This window comes from Aquarana catesbeiana, linkage group LG04, assembly GCF_042186555.1.
Source record: "Aquarana catesbeiana isolate 2022-GZ linkage group LG04, ASM4218655v1, whole genome shotgun sequence".
In the NCBI taxonomy this organism is placed as follows: domain Eukaryota; kingdom Metazoa; phylum Chordata; class Amphibia; order Anura; family Ranidae; genus Aquarana; species Aquarana catesbeiana.
Genome location: NC_133327.1, coordinates 35,643,069 through 35,664,457, shown reverse-complemented (window position 1 = coordinate 35,664,457; position 21,389 = coordinate 35,643,069). Strand labels below are relative to the sequence as shown.

The 21,389-nt window shown below is 40.5% G+C and overlaps 1 protein-coding gene across 8 annotated transcripts in view; it reads right to left on the bottom strand.

Moving 5' to 3' along the window:
• Positions 1–21,389, bottom strand: part of DTNB (dystrobrevin beta) — a 235,251-nt gene that overhangs the window by 19,782 nt on the left and 194,080 nt on the right. For 6 of the 8 annotated variants that reach the window (XM_073625026.1, XM_073625024.1, XM_073625028.1 and 3 more), the window contains one exon: positions 19,208–19,228. The exons of the other annotated variants lie outside the window; for them this stretch is intronic. In XM_073625026.1, coding sequence (XP_073481127.1) covers positions 19,208–19,228 — 21 coding nt within the window. The remainder of the gene's footprint in view (positions 1–19,207; positions 19,229–21,389) is intronic. 8 annotated transcript variants of the gene reach the window in all.

Sequence of the window (21,389 nt, the reverse complement as noted above, 5' to 3'; positions counted from 1 at the left end):
CAAAAAAATCGTGATTCTCATTTTGGACAGAATCGTGCAGCTCTATTCCCTACTGTGCATGCGTAAAGCGCGCTGCACTTTCTATTTTGCCCGGCAGCGGAGGAAGGAGGAGGGGGGCCGAAGGTCCGCAAACTAAACCCTAGGTTTTAAAGCTCCAAAACTGGAACTCCATCCCTGAAAGTGGAAGTTCCACTTTTGGAACTCTGCTTTAAAACCTGGGGTTTAGTTTGCACACATTTGCAAAATATATAAGCTGCAGGGGCCATGTTACAGCACCCCAGTATACTGAGGTCCTAACTCTAAAAGTTTTGAGAGTCTCCAAAGTCGGAGCACATAAATATTAATGGATAGATTACGCCCGAAGGGAGCCCACCCCTCCTTAAAAAGTACAGGGACGCACTGGACACCCAGCAATAGCACAATGGCAGCAAAGGTATCCAGTGGGTCCCTTCGCAGTACACTGGGGTGCCATGATGTTGCCTCTGTGGCTTACACATATATATTTGAAAATGTGAGCAAACTAAACCCCTTGTTTTAATGTGAACTGTAAGAAAGGGTTAATTCGGTTTGTTGCAGGCTGGCTGGGAATTTTTGTATGTCATCTATTTGTACATGCAGTGTAGCTGTGGGGAATGCGCTGGTGACCTATATTAGCGTATAGGTCCCATTCTAATGCCTAGTACACACAATAAGAAAATCAGAGGAAAAATACAGCTTTCAGATCAATCGTACGATAATCTGATTATTAGTACATAGCTTTCGAGAGCCGATCATGACAGTTCATGTGAAATTATCCAAAGGACAAGCACGGAAATTTTTCTTGTACAATAACAGAACAAATGATTTTCATGTAATTGGTATAGTATTGGTACGAAAAAAAAAATTGTGTGACCAAGACCACGCATGCTTGGAAATGAAAGAATACATTACATCACCTCCGAAGATGTTTTCTGTCATATGAGAATTGTTTGTAACTTTAGTACTCTATTGTTTTTCAGGCGTTTTGAACGTGAGGTGGAAGAAGTGGGGATCTTTGGTTCTGACACACTGCTTATGGACTATTTTTAATATAGTATATGGGACTTGGTTTTACACATGGATGCAGTTTTTATGATTTTTACTTCATACTTACGTACTTCATATGACGGCGTCCCAGAACGAGAGCCGCACCGCCCCACCGTCATTTGACGGTGGGTGGGCGGCAAATAGTTAAAGAAGCCTATCCTGATTTTAACTAGTACACTGTTTTACTTTCTCCATCAGCTCATCCTCCACAGCTATTACCTTTTGTATCAATTGACCCTCCCTCTTAGATTGTAAGCTTTAATGAGCAGGACCCTCTGATGCCTTTTGCACCAAATTGTAATGTAAATGGACGGTCTGCCTTAATTTTAAGCGCTGCGCAAACTGTTGGTGCTATATAAATCCTGTATAATAATAATATGTTGAGTGTATGTTGTTGAGATTTTTAAGTGTACATATACTGTATTGGACTATGTATATTTTGCCATATGTTTACGTACTTTATATGTGTAATTATTATTTTAGAGAACTGAAGCCCTCCTAAAGAATGTAAAATGCATAGAGGCCATCACAAGGTTAATGAGGAGCCCCCTGATACCATTTACAGCATGTTTAAGCCATTAGAGAGTTTTCTCTAAGGAAACATGGGTTTTTTGGTCTTTAACGGCAATATATCTATGTATTTTAAACAGAGATTTCTTAATAAAAATTGGTAACAAACTATTTTCTGTTGTCTGTGCGCACCAATAAAGTCCAGAGTGTCCACATTTTCCCTTGTTTTTGGGGGTGAGATATCGGTTTACTTTGGTGGCTGCATTTGTTTTCTTTTTTCCCCTTTGTTTTCACCTGGTGATCTGACCAGCACACCTCCTGTATTGCCTACACTCTGGATGAAAGAACACAGGGGGCACCTGTGGACAGCAGCATTGTCAGTCTGGGGCAAGGGGAGTGTTAGATGGACTAGCAAATTTAAATACACTAACAATGTGAAGCCAAATTCAGCTCACACAGCAGTTACACAAGCAGTAACAACAAACAGTTTTTTCTTCTTTTAGGATAAAGGTTGTGCTATTACACTTGTGTGAAACTATAATACAACGCATAGTCATGGTTAATGTTCATATTACTGTTAATTGAGGATTTAAATGGTTACTAGTAATTTCTTAAAGCCATTGTTTATTTGGCCTCTGTATAGTTGGTTAATATACTGCCATCTTGTGGTTACTGCACCATCTTTTTCTGCGTCCCGCACACTTATGACGTATTTCCTTTTCCTTCACATTGTCTGTATGGGATAAGAGATGGCATCTTGTCTCTAGGCCTCATGTAATCTGCTTGTATCTGGGAACACATTATCTTGTTTTCACCTGCAAATACTGTCTTTTCAATCATCTGCTACATCTTGTTGTCTTCTGTAATCTGCTGCATTCAATAGCGATCTCCTTGGATGGTATTTGGTGAGTTCAGCTATCTGATAAAGGCTGTCCGTGGTGATGATGTCTGTTTATACAGGCCAGGCATAGAGGTCTCAGCATGGGATAAGTCACTATTACAACAGTTGGAGTCAGCAAAAAGGTTTTACGTGAATAAATACAAGCTGAAGCCTGGCACCCACTACACCTGCACATGCACATGTCGCGCTGCGCACCGTGACTGACCGGGCAATCATCTGGGACCTGTGACATGTCCCAGATGATTGCCGAGAGGGAGGGGGGAGAGGTGATCTCCCTTCCGGTGCCGCAGTGCGCCGGCAGGAAGTGGGAGTTGGGACCTTCTAAAAAGAGGGTATCCCCCCAAAAAAATGACATGCCAAATGTGGCATGTCAGGGGGTCACCTTCCTTAAAGCGGAAGTTCCATTTTTGGGTGGAACGCCGCTTTAAATTTTACCTATAGGGAAGCCTATAACAAGGCTTCCCTATAGGTAATGTAAATATCTCCTAAACATGCGCCGTGACACCACTGGCACATGCGCTCTGAAGGAGCGGCCACCCGTGCATTTCCTTCATAGCCCTGTGTCATGACTGGCGGCTCCACGCATGCGTGGAAGTGACGTCATCGCGGTTCCGGCCAATCACAGAGCCGGAGTGCCCAAACCCGGAAGCAAGACGGGTGGAGATAGAAACTGTCTCCAGCGATGACATTGCATCGCTGGATGGCATAGTTTTCAGGTAAGTTTCACATAATCGCATACTAGCACATTATGCCTTTTCCTTACAGGTAAGAAAAAAAAAAATAATACTCCTTTCATTTCTGTAATGCTGGATCTCCACCCTGCCTCTTCTATGGCTACTAACACACATGACCACAATGACCACACCCATCCTGTACTATTCTCTGTAAGGATATGCTAGAACTTCATCCTCCTGCCCATCATCCTACAGAGCAACCACTAAACTTGTATGTGGCAAGTCAGTATGAAGACAGAATTTAGGTACAAACTGCCATAGCCAGAGAATAACATTTTAGGACTTTTTAAAAGAATGCATAACTAAACCTGATTTCTGTATATCTGGCAAGAACTCTTTAATGAGGAACTATGAACATGCGGAGATTACAATGTACAGATTTTCAGCGTTGTGCCACAGATTCCTGGATTACTACGAAAAGGGAAATAAAGGAAAATAAACACACAAATGCTACTACCGCTCATAATAAAACACAGATGGAGGCTGAGAGAGCTGGCACATTTCCCAAACTGAGACAGTCTCCGCCAGAATCCAACAATCCCCAGCCTGGAGATATGCAATGCATTGTGGGGGTTATGCTAAACCATGGGAAAATGGCCTGATTCCTAAACCAGATCTATAGAATAGAGATATCTATATAGATATGGATATAGTACAGCAAGGCTCCTTATCTGTCACATATTTTATGTCTGAGGTTTACAACCAGTTTAAGAATACATACCGTATTTATCGACATATAACACGCACCTTCATTTTAGGAGGGGAGTTTCAGGAAAAAAAACTTAAATTTTAAATAAAGAACTTTGAAGCAAAATAAGGGTCAGTGCCCATCAATGCAGCCTCACCATTTCCCGTCTGCAGCCTCACCATTGCCCATCTGCAGCCAGATCAATGCCATCTGCAGCCTGATCAATGCCATCTGCAGCCTCACAATTGCCCATCAATGCAGCTTGATCAATGTCCATCTGCAGCCTCACAATTGCCCATCAATGCAGCCTGATCAATGCCCATCTGCAGCCTCACAATTGTCCATCACTGCAGCTTGATCATTGCCAATCTGCAGCCTCACCATTGCCATCAATGCCCATAGGCAGCCTCACCACTGCCACGAATGGAGCCTGATCAGTGTCCATCTGCAGCATCACCTCAGATTCCTGCTGCCTCAGAGGGGACAGGGAGGGGGGCGGGACAAGCGCCGTCAGATTACATACAGGGAGAATCTCCTGTTTACTCGGCGGCCTCCTCAATACAAGCCCCGCCTCCTGGACTGGCTTCTATGATAGACAGAACACTGGACCAATGCCGGCCCAGGAGACGGGACTTCCTACTACAGAGGCCGCTGAGTAAACAGGAGTTTCTCGCTTTATGTAATCTGATGGTGCTCGTCCCGCCCCCTCCCCATTCCCTCCTAGGCAGCCCAAATTGCAGTACTGGCGTATAAAACGCAAACACTATTTTCACACAATTTTCAGGGTGAAGGTGCATGTTATACGCCAATAAATACAGTACTGGAAATTGTTTTTTCAACCAAAGTTTAGTGTCACTTTAATCTCTTTCTCATTTGAGTGCACAGATTCCATCTGTGAATTTGAAGAGATGGGGGCGACCCGAAACCTAGAGGTAAGGCCGGCACACATCAAGATAAAATATAAATTGTGTAGATATCAGATAAAGTGCTTTACAATTCATCAATGCTCAGAAGCTGTTCTAAGCAGACGAGGCAGAGATGGCTTTTCAAAGTGCGCAGAAAGGCTATTTTAAGAAAAAAGAGTCAGCCTGGTTTTATTGCAGCCTTCTGCCAAACACCTGACTGCTAACTGGAGCTTTCACAATCTGTTAAAATGTTAGCTGGGCCAGGAGACGTTTGGCAGGAGATGAAAGGATTTTGTAGGCGGTGTTTCATCCTCGCATTCATTCATTAAATGCTGAACAATTCCAGGTGTGCTCTCCATCGGGGTGAATTTCAATAAGTCATCTCATCTGTGCAAGCCATGCAGAGCAGACAAACCCAACAGCATTTGTAGCCGATGAGGATACAGGTCTGTTTTCTGTACAGCTCCGGGATAAAACGACCCCATTGTATGTCACCAACAAGAATCATGGTTTTTATTATAACACGGGGAGCACCACTACATTCTAGCACTTAACTATCACCAGGGACAATTTCTTTCAACTGAACATGTGCAAGTTCTAAGCCAAATCAAGACAATGATTTCAACTGAAAAAAAATGGTAAAAACATGTGTACTTGGCTGCAGAGAGAAGTATATTAATACATTCATGTAAAAAGCATGCTGAAGCATTGCGTAAGCTGCCTAATGCTGAAAATAGAAAAACTAAAGTTTTTGTACTTACCATAAAATGTCTGTTGAGTGATACAGGAAGTCTTAAAGGATAAGTTCACCTTTTGTACAATGTTACACCCATAGTCCGGGTGTAACATGTTGCAGATGCACAAGCCTCAGCACCCCTCTAATCCATTGTTCTGTGAATGTGAAAACTACTAGTACCCACAGCCTTTGCGGCTGTCAGCTTGTAGTTCTCAATGAACTACCAAGGCGTTGTTGAGTGCTTTAGGTAGTTCATTGAGCATCTAACATAAATAAATGTATATTTTTTACCTGCAAAAAATGTGCATTTTTTTTTTGTAAAAGGTGAACTTATCCTTTAAACCTTCAGGTTATACTGCTCCCTACAAGAGGATTGGCATACAAAAACTGTAGACCAGCCCATAATAATCAGTGTCACTACCAGCATGCTTTGGTGTTCTAACAAAGCAGTACAGAGAACATAATCATAAACAAAAGAGGGGTGGGACCTGTATCCCTCAATGGACTCCAAAAATATTTTCTTTCCCATTCATTGAGGATCACAAAAGTCTTACACCTTTAAGATGTCCAAAAGCAGCCAAACTGAGGGGTGGGCAACACGGCAAACACAACACTTACAGGCCCAAGAAAACAAAAGACCTAGGGACTGCTGCAGCTGAAATATCTGTCTGAAGGACTTTGTCAGAAGCTGGCATCAGATGAGGCTGAAATGTCCACCTGGTAGAGCTTAGAAAATGTGTGAACAGAAGACAACCTTGTAAATCAGTTGCTTGGTGCCCAAAAGCCCAAGAAGCAGTCACAGATCTAGTAGAGAGTAGTCCTTAACAGAAAAGGGTGGAACCAGATACTTGACACCATAAGCGGATGATGGTCTGACTAAGCCACCTAGAGATGGTGGAATGAGAAGCTGCTGTACCCCCTTTGGGTTCCATCTGGTATTACAAAAAGGGAGTCAGTCTTCCTGAAAAAAAGCAGTGGGAGATAGACTCCCACAGCTGGAGCCAAATTTAGACAATGGAAGGAAATTTCCAATTGCTTTACTGAAGCTGGAGAGAGGGATGGAAAAACAATGTCCTGGTTTAGATAAAGGTAGAAATTACCTTGCACAAGAATGATGTACTCAACCTCAACACCACCTTGCCCTATACAGAACCAACCAAAGGACACCAGTTCAGATACTTGCCTCACAGTGATGGTGGCTACAAGAAACACCAGATTCAAAGTAATGAAAGGAATATCTCTAATGTGTTCAAATGGTGGTTTCTGAAGTGCATAGGGAGTCAAATGGAACTTGACAAGGAGAGCTACATGGAAGACCCCTGCAAGGCCAACAGTCTCTCAAACAGTATAGAAAAGGGGGAGAAGCCTGACCCTTGATAGTACAGAGGCACAAATGCTAGTCCAGACCCAGCTGCAAGAAGGAAAGAATTTGTCCAATGGAGACACTCCTGAAGTGGAAGGAAACTTATACCAATTGAAGCACTTCTCCCTGTCCAATAAGCAGACTTCGCAGTGTTTAGTATCACTAGAATCACAGACTTGAGAGATGTCCTTGTTCTTCAGAACTTTGATTATATTTTGCTTCACAGTTCCTGGCCTTAATGCCACTGCTGATAAAATCAGTCAGTCCAGAGACCGAATCCACTTATCCCAGGACAACAGAATGCTGCATTGTAGAGGTCTGAAGTAAAAACGGGCAAATAGAACTGCCTCGAAAGAGGCTACCATCCGACCTAGAACTCTTAAAATTGGACAGTGAGATGGCTCCTGGACCAGAGAGTTTGAATTTCAGACTAGAGTGGAAGAAGTTTCTCTTGTGGAAGGAACACTCTCAGCTGTGTTCTTTCGACTGAAGTAATTCTTGTCTGAAGTTAAGTGTCCAACAATGGAGATGCCAGGAGAACACAGCAGGGCTCGATGGTGATCTGCTGATTTTTGTGGTGACAGGATGTCGAGGTGAGATAACAAGGATGGGGCAGGGAGGGAAAATCTAATTTGTAGCCCTGAAACATCACCTCCTGCACCCAAGCGTCTGAGATGCAAGTTGTCCTAGTATCCACAAAAATTTAACATCCTCCCACTCTGGATACTGGGGTTGCACCTTAATAAAGAGGAAGGCTGAAAATTTGGCAGACTTTTGAGTGCCAGGTTTGCGAGTGGCAGGCAGAGAGGGAGAAACTTTTTTTTTCTTCCACTTGGGAAAATGGGTGCTCTTGCCACCAGTAGCATCCTTGATGATCAAAAGCTGGTCCGAAGCGAAGAGATGCTGTCCAAGGTCATGTGGCTTAAATTTTTTTTTACACAAAAGTTCCATAGTCCAGCGTTATAACTGAAGTGCCCTACATATATGACCTAGCAAATATGAGAAATATATCAGGCGGCTTCCAGCAAACTGTCAAAGATGAAATTTAACACTACAGCTATCTGCTCCACACGTTATATAAGTGAGGGATCAATCTTGGCAGCAGGTAGATCTTTTAAGAGATTTTGACCAATCAGACTTTGTCTGGCAAAGGTCACAGCTACAATTGGATAAAGGGCAAAGCCCAACAGCAAGACAGGACTCTAGAAAGGACTTCCAAAAGCCTTATCTGCTGAGTCCTTAAAGAGAGGAGCATCCTGTACTGAAACAGTAATATGTCCTGTTAAGGTGGGACACTGCTGGATCCACAGTGGCAGTACACCACTTCTGCACAAAATCCTCACTAAACAGATACAAGACTAAGAAGCATTAGGGGATACAATTAGCTTGTGAGGATGTTTCCAATATCCACAGAAAAGCAGGGGCAAAAGGAAAGCCTTTGCAGCTTTGGAGTTTAAAATGACCCAAGGTTGGAAACCGCATTGGTAGAAGCAACAGGCTGATCCTCTGGTTTCCAAGTAGTGTGCACTGCATTAATAAGAACTGAAATAGTCTCCTAGCCTTGTCCAACGGTTTGAAAGCTGCTAAAAACCATGAACAAATTTTGAAAAATAATCAAAGTCAGCAAAAATCTGGATGATTTGGGTCATAAAATCTTCCATGGCCATGGTAAAAACCTCAGTAGAGAGGAGACAGGGTCTAGCCACATCTCAGCGACAAGGATGATTCTGAGGATGGAAAAAAGCAGAGGGAAACATGATTCCAGGCTGGAGATGTGAACACAGTCAGTAGGCACGCTGCAAGAAAACCCAAAGCCATAAGAAGAATGTGAGCTCCGGGCTCCCAATAAAGTGGGACTGTCAATCTTATGGCCAGAATCAGACATATTGCGATTGTGTGGTGGTAAGGCAACATACAGGATCAGGGTAAGATTCAAGGCCTCAGGTACTCACAAAACCCAAACACCTGGTAGCAGCTGAAGGTTGGATGGCCAGAGGTGACCAAAGTCACTGAAAGTAGGTAGCAGGGACAGATCAAGGATTCGTGTGACTCTTTTCAAGCAGAAGCAACAGCAGGGAGATGCTTTCCCAATGGAGTATTATGGACAAGAAAGTGCAAAACAAAAATTAGTCTGAACGCAGCAGAGCTGTAGAAAATACAGTTGTGCTCATAATTTTACACACCCTGGCAGAATTTATGATTTCTTGGCCATTTTTTAGAGAATATGAATGATAACACAAAAACTTTTCTTTCACTTATGGTTAGTGTTTGGCTGAAGCCATTTATTATGAATCAACTGTGTTTACTCTTTTTAAATTATAATGAAAACAGAAACTACCCAAATTACCCTGATCAAAAGTTTACACACCCCAGTTCTTAATACCGCGTATTGCCCCCTTTAACATCAATGACAGCTTGAAGTCTTTTGTGGTATTTGTGGATGAGGTTCTTTATCTTCTCAGATGGTAAAGCTGCTCATTCCTCTTGGCAAAAAGCCTCCAGTTCCCGTAAATTCTTTGAACTTCACATTTGAGATCTTCCCAGAGTGGCTCAATGATGTTGAGGTCAGGAGACGGAGATGGCCACTCCAGAATCTTCACTTTATTCTGCTGAAGCCAATGACAGGTCGACTTGGCCCTGTGTTTTGGATCATTGTTCCTGGCTGATGAATGCAAATGTTCCTCCAGTATTTTTTGATAACATACTGCATTCATCTTGTCATCAATTTTGACCAAATTTCCTGTGCCTTCGTATCTCACACATCCCCAAATCATCAGCGATCCACCTCCGTGTTTCACAGTAGGAATGGTGTACCTTTCATCATAGGCCTTGTTGACTCCCCTCCAAATGAAGCGTTTATTGTGGTGGCCAAAAAGCTCAATTTTGGTCTCATCACTCCAAATGACTTTGTGCCAGAAGGTTTGAGGCTTGTCTCTGTGCTGTTTGAAGTATTGTAAGCGGGATACTTTGTGGCATTTGTGTAGTAATGGCTTTCTTCTGGTGACTCGACCATGCAGCCCACATTTCTTCAAGTGCCTCCTTATTGTGCATCTTGAAACAGCCACACCACATGTTTTCAGAGAGTCTTGTATTTCAGCTGAAGTTATTTTTGGGTTTTTCTTTGCATCTCGAACAATTTTCCTGGCAGTTGTGGCTGAAATTTTAGTTGGTCTACCTGACGGTGGTTTGATTTCAACAGAATCCCTCATTTTCCACTTCTTGATTAGAGTTTGAACACTGCTGATTGGCATTCTCAATTCTTTGGATATCTTTTTATATCCCTTTCCTGTTTTATACAGTTCAACTACCTTTTCCTGCAGATCCTTTGACAATTCTTTTGCTTTCCCCATGACTCAGAATCCAGAAACATCAATGCAGCACTGGATGAAAGATGCAAGGGTCTGTCAGGAGTCCAGAAACTCATTGACCTTTTATACACACACACTAATTACAAGCAAACAGTTCACAGGTGAGGATAGTTACCTTTAATAGCCATTCAAACCCCTTTGTGTCAACTTGTGTGCATGTTATCAGGCCAAAATCACCAGGGTATGAAAACCTTTGATCAGGGTCATTTGGGTAGGTTCTGTTTTCATTATGATTTAAAAAGAGTAAACACAGTTGATTGATAATACATGGCTTCAGCCAAACACGAACCATGAGTGAAAGAAAAGTTTTTGTGTTATCATTCATATTCTCTGAAAAATGGCCAAGAAATCATAAATTCTGCCAAGTATGTAAACTTATGAGCACGGCTGTATGTCTGTCCACCTAGGACACTAGCAAAAAAACAGAGGCACACTGGTAGTGGGAGGGATTACCCTGAGCTGGCCTACAGTTTTTTGTTTTTTTTTTGTCGGACTCAAAATCTCCTGTAAGTGGCAATATAACCAAAATGTTTAAAGAACTCCTCTCAATGGATGAGAAAGAAATAAAAATCCAACATACTTTCAAAATTAGCTAAAGATTTAAGAAGCTTGAAAGAAAAAGCAAATGATATGGACAGATCCTACCTTGTATATCACACAAAAAAGGATTATCCCAATAACTGTTGTATATACACCTCTGCAAAATACTCTGCTTCTGACTGTCTCTCCACATTTCTGATTACAACCAGCACTGGGATAATACACTCTCCAACATGACCTTCTATACAATAGAAAGTACTCTACCTTCCTGATTACTTGGAACACCAAAATATCACACCTTCCCTCATGACACTCCAAAAAGTAGAACATACTCTGCTCACCCTTTCTGATTGCACTATTACCTTGGATATCACACCCTCCAACCCCTTATAACAGGCATATGCAATTGGCGGACCTCCAGCTGTTGCAGAACTACAAGTCCCATGAGGCATAGCAAGACTCTGATAGCCGCAAGCATGACACCCAGAGGCAGAGGCATGATGGGACTTGTAGTTTTGCAACAGCTGGAGGTCCGCTAATTGCATATCCCTGCTTTATAAGATAGAAAATGCTCCTGACCTTTTCACTACCTTTCCGATTACACCCACCAATGGGATTTGACATCCTTCAACATAATCCTCCATAAAGTAAAAAATACTTTGCTCCTGACTTTAAATCGCTATCTTTCTGACTCACCACCAGGATTTTACATCCTACATCATGAGCATTTATAATGCAGAAAATACTCTGCTGTTGTCCTTCTCTTTATTTTTCTAATTACACCCACCAAAAGGATATATTACCCTCCACAAGTTAGCCAATAATCCGCTCCTTCTCTTACCTTCTCTCTATCTTTCTGATTATGTTCACCACTGGGATATCACCCCCTCCAACATGACCCCTCATAAGGGACAAAATATTCTGCTCTTGACCTCTCCACCTTTCTGAATACACTAACCCACTAGAATATCACACCCTTCAACATGACCCTTTAGCGTAGAGGGTAGAAGATACTGACCTCTACACCTTTCTGACTACATCGATCACTAGGATATGACACCCTCCAAAATTACCCTCCATAAAATAGAAAATACACGCCTCTTGACCCTCTCTCTATCTTCCTGATTTACAACCAGGATATTATATCCCACATGATGAAATTCCATAAAGTGGAAAATATTCTGCTCATGACCTTCCCTATACCTTTCTTTTTACACCCACCAACAGATATCACACTCTCCAACATAACTCTCCATAAAAGGTAAAAAATATGCTGCTCCTTTCTGATCTTCTGTCTATGTTCCTGACTCACCACTACAATATTATATCCTACATAATGAACATCCCCATAAGGTAGAAAATACTCTGCTCTTTATCTTTTCCCTACATTTCTGATTACATCAAGCGTGATACATCTTCCAACATGACCTCTCTAAGGTAGAAAATACTCTGCTCCTGACATAATACCTTTATGATTTTATCCACCAACTAGATATCACACCCTCTAACATAACTCTCAATAAGGTAGAAAATATGCTGCCCCTACCTGATCTACTACTAGAATATCATATTCTACATTATGAACTTCCGTAAAGTTCTTCATCTTCTCTCTATCTTTCTGATTACACCCACCAACAAGATACACCCTACAACATGACCTCTCTAAGGTAGAAAATACTCTGCACCTGACATTCTACCTTTCTGATTACACAAACTACTAGGACAGCACAGCCTCCAAACTCACCTTTCTAAGGTAGGACTATTCTGCTCATGACATCCTATCTTTTTGATTATAACCACCGTCTGGATATTACCCTCCAACATGACCCTCCAAAGAGTAGAACATTCTGAGCTTCTGGCCTTCTCTCTGGTCACACTGGAAGGTTTTTACCTCCATGTGTGTTTATTATGAAGTAATGGGAAGGTGATGCCCAAAAGAAGTGTTAGATGATTCTGGAACAAGTAGAGGTGTGAATTCTGATTGCTGTATTAAAGCAGAACTCTATAAATACATAAATTATAAATATATAAACTTTGTTGAAATTTTTGTAATTAAACCACCCTTGTAAGTAATAGAGTATAAATCAGGGGTGTCCAACCTGCAGCCCTAGATGACTATGAATGCGGCCTAACACAAAATAGTGAACTTACTTTAAAATGTTGATTATTTTGGATTTTTTAAAATAAAAATGTGTTTACACTTAGTGAACACATGCGGCTGAAGAAAAAATTGTAAGTGTCTCTTTACTGGACTTTTATCTTCCCAAAGAAAAATCTCCCACTCTTCACAATCACAGTTTATTCATGCCATCAGTTTTCGGCAGCACCTATATTTGTGAGCAACTACTTTCAAGGAAGAAGCACACGAAAGGCAAAATTAGAACCAAAATATCTGATGAGCACCTTAAAAATTCATTAAGAATTGCTACTACATCCATCCAACCAGATATTGATGAGCTGAACAGTGTCAAATATTGCACTAGTTTTATGTTGCCCTCTTTTACTTTTATAATAAAAAATATTTAAAAATAAATTAAGTTTTATTACTCAGATAGGAATATTGGGGTTGCCCTCTGCAAATGCAGTTGCTCCAGAGCTTAGTAAATGAGGTAAAGCCTCACTTTGCAAAGAGCATCCAATCACGTTCAAGGAAAATTGCTTGCACATGGAAATCAGCAGAGTTTCTGCTCATTTACTAAGCTCTGGAGCAATTGCATTTGCAAAGTGTATAGTCTTTTTGCTTTTAGTAAATCAACCCCATTATCTATATCAGTGATAGTTAACTTGTGATCTGCCCGACTTTTTCTGCTCATCATTGTTGTAATATGTTGGCCAATTTATGTATAATATTGTATTGGAGTGCCATGCTGACCAGAAATTCAGTTGCATTGTCCAACTGAATTTTAGCATAGCAAGGGAACAGCTGAAGACTCTTTGATGTGTTAATCTTATGCAAGTCTATTTGAACATTTCAAAGGGTATTCAGGTGGTATGTTAATCTAATCTAATTACATATATCTAAAGGGGACTTGTTGATGTTGATATGCGGGAGTGCAAATTGGGGTGGTTCACAACTGTTCACGGCTGGGGGTTGTTGTCTGTTTGAAAGACTAAAGCTAATCAGAGTCCTAAATTGAATTGGCCAATCAAATTGCTCAGCCATTCAATATTTAGTGAATATAACACGGCATTCAGTCTATAGGTTTGGGGGAAGTGAGGCTTGTCTGTATGGGGGGAAGTGAGGCTTGTCTGTGTATGAAGTGAGGCTTGTCTGTGTATGCACACTCGGACCTAAGACATGGGGTTCTGAATTTTATTTCCTCTGTCGGATTTCTTTGTCATCTGTGGACTTTGGACTTTGTTCTGTGTTGGAAGTCAATAAAGTGCATCTCTCTGGAAGAATTGGGTTGCTGCGGAAGAGTACTTATTAATTATCTATACACCCAATATACATTAATATACTACATCACTACACTGGTGCCGTTCATGTGACCAGAAGAGCATTTTCGGACTTAGTAACAGAAGTCGGTGGTGACAACAATCCTGTGAGTTGGACAGAAGTCTGATGAAGAACCAAGAGCTGTGCTGTGACTCTATTGTCTGGTTGTGACATAAGAGAGTCTGGATTACAAAATTTAACAAGTTGGGAACCCCAGAATTATTCTCTGGAGACTGGAAACAACAAAAAAGGACTGTGTCGTGTACCAGAAGACCTGAACTGGAATCTGAAGGAGTAACTAATGCGGTGAGTAAAATATTTCCTTTTTTTTAATTATTAGTAATATAGTCAAAATGCTTACTCAGTGTGAAGCTAGTGTCAGTTCTGATAAAGTTAACAGATGGGTATTAAAATGTATTAAGCGCCATGGCGGTCCTTATGAAATTCCAGAAAAATGTAAGCAGACGTGGACGATGATGAAGGAATTTTTAGAGAAAAATGTTTTTGATAGCAAAATTTCAGAAAGTAAAAGAAAAGGTTGTATTATACAGGGCTTGTTATCTTGCTGTCTAACAATGGAAAGTTCTTTGAATTATAAGGTTGAGGAAATTACCCAGTTACAGAAGGCAGTTGATAATAGCAACAATGTTTGTGAGAGGTTACAAAACCAATCAGACACTGAGACAGTAAATTTAAAATTGCATGCGGTTACGATTGGAGAAGCTTTACTTGAGAAATCTAAACATGTGATGAATTATCAGAGGAAAATGAGAGATTAAAATTAAGAATTATGGAATTAGAGAAAAGATCTCAGGAATGCAGATATGCATCAAATCTTGGATTCAGCAATCTGCAGCAAACAGAACCTCATATTAAATCTGATAATTCATTACCAGCTGCCCCCACTGTGACTACCACAGTTTATAACAATAATAATAATACAGGTGAAGTTCAGCTTGTAATGAAGCCATTCAAACCAAAATTATTAGACGCAATTCTTAAAGAAATAGGAATGGTTCCATACCATGATTTAAACAGATTTTTAAAATGGTTTTGTGACGTGCAGCAAGTCAGAGATATGTACAATCTCAACCCATCTGACTTAGAAAGAGTTTTGCAACATTCTGTAGGAAGTGGTCTTTGGATGAGAATTAAACAGATCTGTATTCAGCCTCTGAGGACAAGGGACATATTACTGGAATTATTATGTGTTTTGTATGGTGTACGTTCTGATGTTACTATTCATGGGAAGATCCAACAAATGCAAAATGAATCTCCCTATGAATTGTCACACAGGATAGCAACTATTATGGAATTATTGGTCGGTAATAATCTTGCATTTGAGCATGGGGGCTCGATACATATGAGTATGTTTCTAGATGCTTTGCATGAAGATATCAAACAAAATATTTTATTAGTTACCCCAAATCCTCATGATTTAAAAGACATATTGTTGAGAGCAGACCATTTATGGAGAAAGTCAAATGAGCAGGCTGTCAAAATTGATTTAGCCACATTGTTTAGGACAAATACTGAACATAAAGATCAGAAGATAATATCCTATGATAACACCCAGAGAGGACAAACCGGGTCAAACATAGGTGATATTAATATGAAAAACAGAGCTGAACAAAATAATAATAAGAAGAGGTCCAAGACTTGGATACCGTTTTCTCAGTTAAAACAGAAATATGACCACCTGAAAATTGAGTATGACAAGATGAGAGGGGAACGTGATAAATTATTACAGCAGTTGAAGGGGGTACAGGGTGTCATAAATGCAGAAGATGTACATTCTCCAGATCTGTTTTTGAATGCAGATGACACTTCTCTAGCAGTGGGGGTGAATTAGCTTCAAACTGTATATGTGTAAATAGTGTTTTGTTTTAACTTCAAACAATGTTTAAGGACCTTGCTAATTAGTTTTGTTGGAGAGTTTTTTGTCTTTCAGATATTGACATTTAAATGACGGTGAATAGCAGAAGCACAGTCTGAAATTGCTGGCTAGTGGGGGAGAAATGCTGAATAGATAATATATCACTATACATGGAATTATAAAGCATTCATGGACTCTCTCGAAATTCATCAAGCAATGGACCTTTTTTTCTTTTTTCTTCAACACCCTAATTTTTTAATTTTTCTCCCTTTTCCTGATATATTTTGCTTTTCATTTTTTATTTTTGTTTGTTTTATTTCTTGAACTTTATCTTAAAACCAAAGAGAAGCATTTTAACCTAAAATAATTTTCATAACATCTGTACATATTACATAATGCGTATTGATCAATATATTTGACATCTAAGGTGAGATGCTGCTCAATGGCTTGGCATTGCATAAATTTTAGTATGTTGGGTGGTTTTCCTAAATTTATAAGAGGGGTGAGTGAAATTCATCACTCTAGTCATGATTTGAAACTTTGTTGATTCAGTTGTTTATAATATGCTAAAGGCTATGACATATATGGATGAAAAAGACCTTTCTACCTTTCATGGTGAAGATACTGGCAAGAATTTCCACTGCCGCTTTGTCTGGACAGAAGATCTGATAAACACTGATGTGAAGCTGACTCTATCTGAACCATCGTGTGGGGGTATATGTATATGTTGGTATACCATTCAAGTGTAATTATGGACTGAATGATCCAAGTAACTGCTTTATTGAAGACAATGAGGGGTCGGCCTACAGCAAATTACAAAAGCAAATTGTGGCTGGCAATCAACAAATTCTGATACTTGACAGGTACACATCCCAGTCATCATTGTTCAAATAGGAAATGGAAAGAAGCAGATGTGAATTGTAAAATGCTTGCAAGATGGACTCATGAATGTCAAGTGCAACAAAATAGTTTAAAGCACAGTTTTTACTGCCATATCCAAACCTTTTGACCTTGAAAGTGAGTGCTGGTACATTGATAGTTCTTCTTACTATAAAGATGAAAGTAGAGTGTTTGCGTAAAAGCATCTTTAAAAATGGAAAGCTTGAGCCTGGAGATGAAAAAAATCCTGGACTTATGTGGATTGGAGTTCCCAGAGCAGAGCATACCAAGTTTACTTTCAGTGAGATGGTGAGAGATGTGATGAAGTCAGACCGAAGGATGGACTGTGACATCAGCTCGTCTTTGCGCAATATTCAAGATCTTGATGTGATATAAGGCCTAACAGCTATATGGGCCACTGATGTTTACCAAATCCTTTTCCAGTCATGGTCTAAAAGTTATATTATCTAATAACTGTTTCATGGGGATATTTTAGAGGCTGGCGAAGAAAGATGTAACCAGTTTCAACTTCATATTTTATATGAGCCATTGTAAAGCATCCAGTACCTTAAATCATAATGATATTTTTTGTTGTTTGATTTATGGGTCAGTTCTAGTAGTTAGAACCGACCCAAGTGGGGGTATATGTTGTAATATGTTGGCCAATTTATGTATAATATTGTATTGGAGTGCCATGCTGACCAGAAATTCAGTTGCATTGTCCAACTGAATTTTAGCATAGAAAGGGAACAGCTGAAGACTCTTTGATGTGTTAATCTTATGCAAGTCTATTTGAACATTTCAAAGGGTATTCAGGTGGTATGTTAATCTAATCTAATTACATATATCTAAAGGGGACTTGTTGATGTTGATATGCGGGAGTGCAAATTGGGGTGGTTCACAACTGTTCACGGCTGGGGGTTGTTGTCTGTTTGAAAGACTAAAGCTAATCAGAGTCCTAAATTGAATTGGCCAATCAAATTGCTCAGCCATTCAATATTTAGTGAATATAACACGGCATTCAGTCTATAGGTTTGGGGGAAGTGAGGCTTGTCTGTATGGGGGGAAGTGAGGCTTGTCTGTGTATGAAGTGAGGCTTGTCTGTGTATGCACACTCGGACCTAAGACATGGGGTTCTGAATTTTATTTCCTCTGTCGGATTTCTTTGTCATCTGTGGACTTTGGACTTTGTTCTGTGTTGGAAGTCAATAAAGTGCATCTCTCTGGAAGAATTGGGTTGCTGCGGAAGAGTACTTATTAATTATCTATACACCCAATATACATTAATATACTACATCACTACAATCACCTATCCCTATTATTAGTGTATTTTAGGTGTGGCCCAAAACAGGTCAAAAGATTGGACACCCCTGGTCTAAATCTTTGGAGGGTGGCCCTAGTATTGAGAGACTGCATTTCTGCAGTTTCCCGAGTCACCTCCACAGTTCCAACCTTGTCACTGGACTGTGTATTAGGATCAAAATGCTTCTCTCTCCCTCCTTCATACTGTTAAACACCTACCCTTCCAGACGTCAGTGCAGAAAACATGTAGGGATGAACAATACCTATTCCTGCAGCGCCAATTCAGAAAAAATGTTTGGATGACAATATATCATGCTGTAGAACCCATATGGCGCCTAGTGCTGCCTTTACTACATCCAGCCTGATTTCTGGTGCACGGCAGGCAGTTAATATAAAGACATGTATTTGTATTAACGTTATTTAACAAACGCGTTGAGAAGTACTTTTAACCATTTCATTCTTAGTTTAGGACAGAGTGGAGAGGGATAGGAACCAATCTTTGGTATAATTTAGAAAAACAGGGGAAGGCTACAACCTGTCAGCTTTTTATTTCTGTACTGCAGATTTTCTCAGGGGTAAATTTCTGTAACGGAGCCCCAGATAGCAGTAAAAACACAACAGGAGTTCTCATCTTTCCCCACTCTAACGTAAAACGAGAAAAAGGTCTTTGACTTGACATACACTTTAATGAATTTTAGTCAATATTACAGGTTAAAGGGGGCGTTTTAGCTTTTTTCTTTAGGTTTGTCTGGAGTTCCACTTTATTACAGTGTATAAGACGAGTGGGAAGGACATTTTTTCATTAGTTAGTATTGGATGGGATTGGCATGCAGGGATAGCAAATAGAGATGACACATGGTAAACTATCTTCTAGCACATGGGACTTCATGCACCAACTTACTGCCTGTTTCTGCTCCTCCTCCTGACGTCACAAGTGGGAAACAAAGAAGAAAAGAAGCGTCAGAAAGAGACTGAACATGTCCTACTAGGTCAGTGATGGTGAACCTTGGCACCCCAGATGTTTTGGAACTTCGTTTCCCATGATGCTCATCTACACTGCAGAGTAAATGAGTATCATGGAAAATGTAGTTCCAAAACATCTGGGGTGCCAAGGTTCGCCATCACTGTACTAGGTGTAGATGGATTAAAGAGGTAGTACCACCTGAAACATAGGTCAGCTTTGTGCAAATGCTGGGGGAATCATCTCAGGTCTCCTACTGTCTCGATGCATCTGGAGTTCTCAACTTCACCCACATGCCACCCATGACAAAGGAGAATTACTATTCCCTTCAGCATTTCCATGGCAAAGAGGAATGTAGAGCCTGGAATACTGACAGAATATTATCAGTTTTGGGTGGACTGACCCATAAAAAAAAAATAATGATGATGACCAATGTTAAAGTACAATAGTCAAGAAATGGGGGAGATTCCAAAGAGTGGAGAGGGATAGGAGAGAATCAGTTAGCAAATATTGATGAACTGCCTGTACAGTATCATATCTATGACAGAGTAATCCTTGTAAAAGACACAGAGGTTGATTTACTAAAACTGAAGAGTGCAAAATCAGGTGCAGCTGTGCATGGTAGCCAATCAGCTTATAACTTCAGCTTGTTCAATTAAGCTTTGACAAAAAAAACCTTTAAGCTGACTCTCCAGTCTTTTAGTAAATAAACCCCTAAGAACCCTTTCACACTGGGGCAGGCGGGCGTCAAGGTAAAGCGGCGCTATTTTTATCGCCGCTTTACCGTCGTTTTAAAAAAAAAAAAAAAGGGTTAAAACCACCTGCACAGCGTCGCTGCAGCAGCGGTTTGCCGGCGCTGCCCCATTGTTTTCAATAAGCAGGGGCGCTTTAGGAGCAGTGTATACACCGCTCCTACAGCACTGCAAAGATGCGGCTTGAAGGACTTTTTTTTACCGTTTTTAGTGCTGTAAGGCCTGTAAAGCACCTCAGTGTGAAAGGGGTCCAAGTGTCTCCTGATAAAGTGTCCACAATACAGGAAGTCTGCTGTGTGCCATTTTCTGCCCCCCTCTAAGTATTCTATTGATTCCCTGGATACCTTAAAAATGAATTGGCTTTTAATCATTGTTACTTATATTCTTAATCCACCTATAAACATTAGACCGTGTTCTCCCCATTGGGTGGGTTTTTAATATAATTAAAGGTCCCTCGATTAACCTGGGCAAGCTTGCTCCGGGAAAATGTGATTGGTTGATTTTCACTTCCGTTTTCCCACATCAAACTGCAGCCCCCACTCTTCCATAGGCTCTGAAATGCAAATCTGCCCTTGTTTGTAAAACAGATGCTTCATTAACCACTGTCTGTATGCGTTTTTTTAATTTTTTTTTCAATATCACTGCATCCGGGGGGGGAGGGTGTAAATATAGTAATTGGGGTGTTTTCTTCTCTGTAGCTAGGGATTTATGCACAGGGGATTTGAGAAGAAAATTACATCTACTGCAAGCAGAAATATACAGGAACGCTTGTCTGACATTCTGGGAGCTATTGGTGTCTTTATCCTTTCATCTCCATACAGAACCTGACGTTATTCAGCTAGGGGTTCACCCTGATCTCAAAGCGGACATTATGGGTGGAGATTTAATAAAACTGGAACACTCAAAATCTGGTGCAGCTGTGCATGGTAGCCAATCAGCTTCTAACTTCAGCTTGTTCAATTAAGATTTGACAATAAAATCTGGAAGCTGATTGGTTTCTATGCAGAGCTGCACAAGATTCTGCACTCTTCAGTTTTAGTAAATCTCCCCCTATGTCTTTATTACTAGTTATATAGTGAATCACAGCCAGGTTTGCTTACAATGGTCACCTTTTATTCACATAGTTGAAATGGTCCCTTCTCACCACAACATTTATGGTTATACTGTTTGGTCCTAAGCCCAACTCCACAGAAGCCATGGTTTCCATACACTGCACTGATAATTGAAACAGCTGTATACAGTTTAGAATAAATGGCTTTATAATATCAGGCTATATTTTACACTCACCGGCCACTTTATTAGGTACACCTTGCTAGTGCCGGGTTGGACCCCCTTTTGCCTTCAGGACTGCCTTAATTCTTCATGGCATA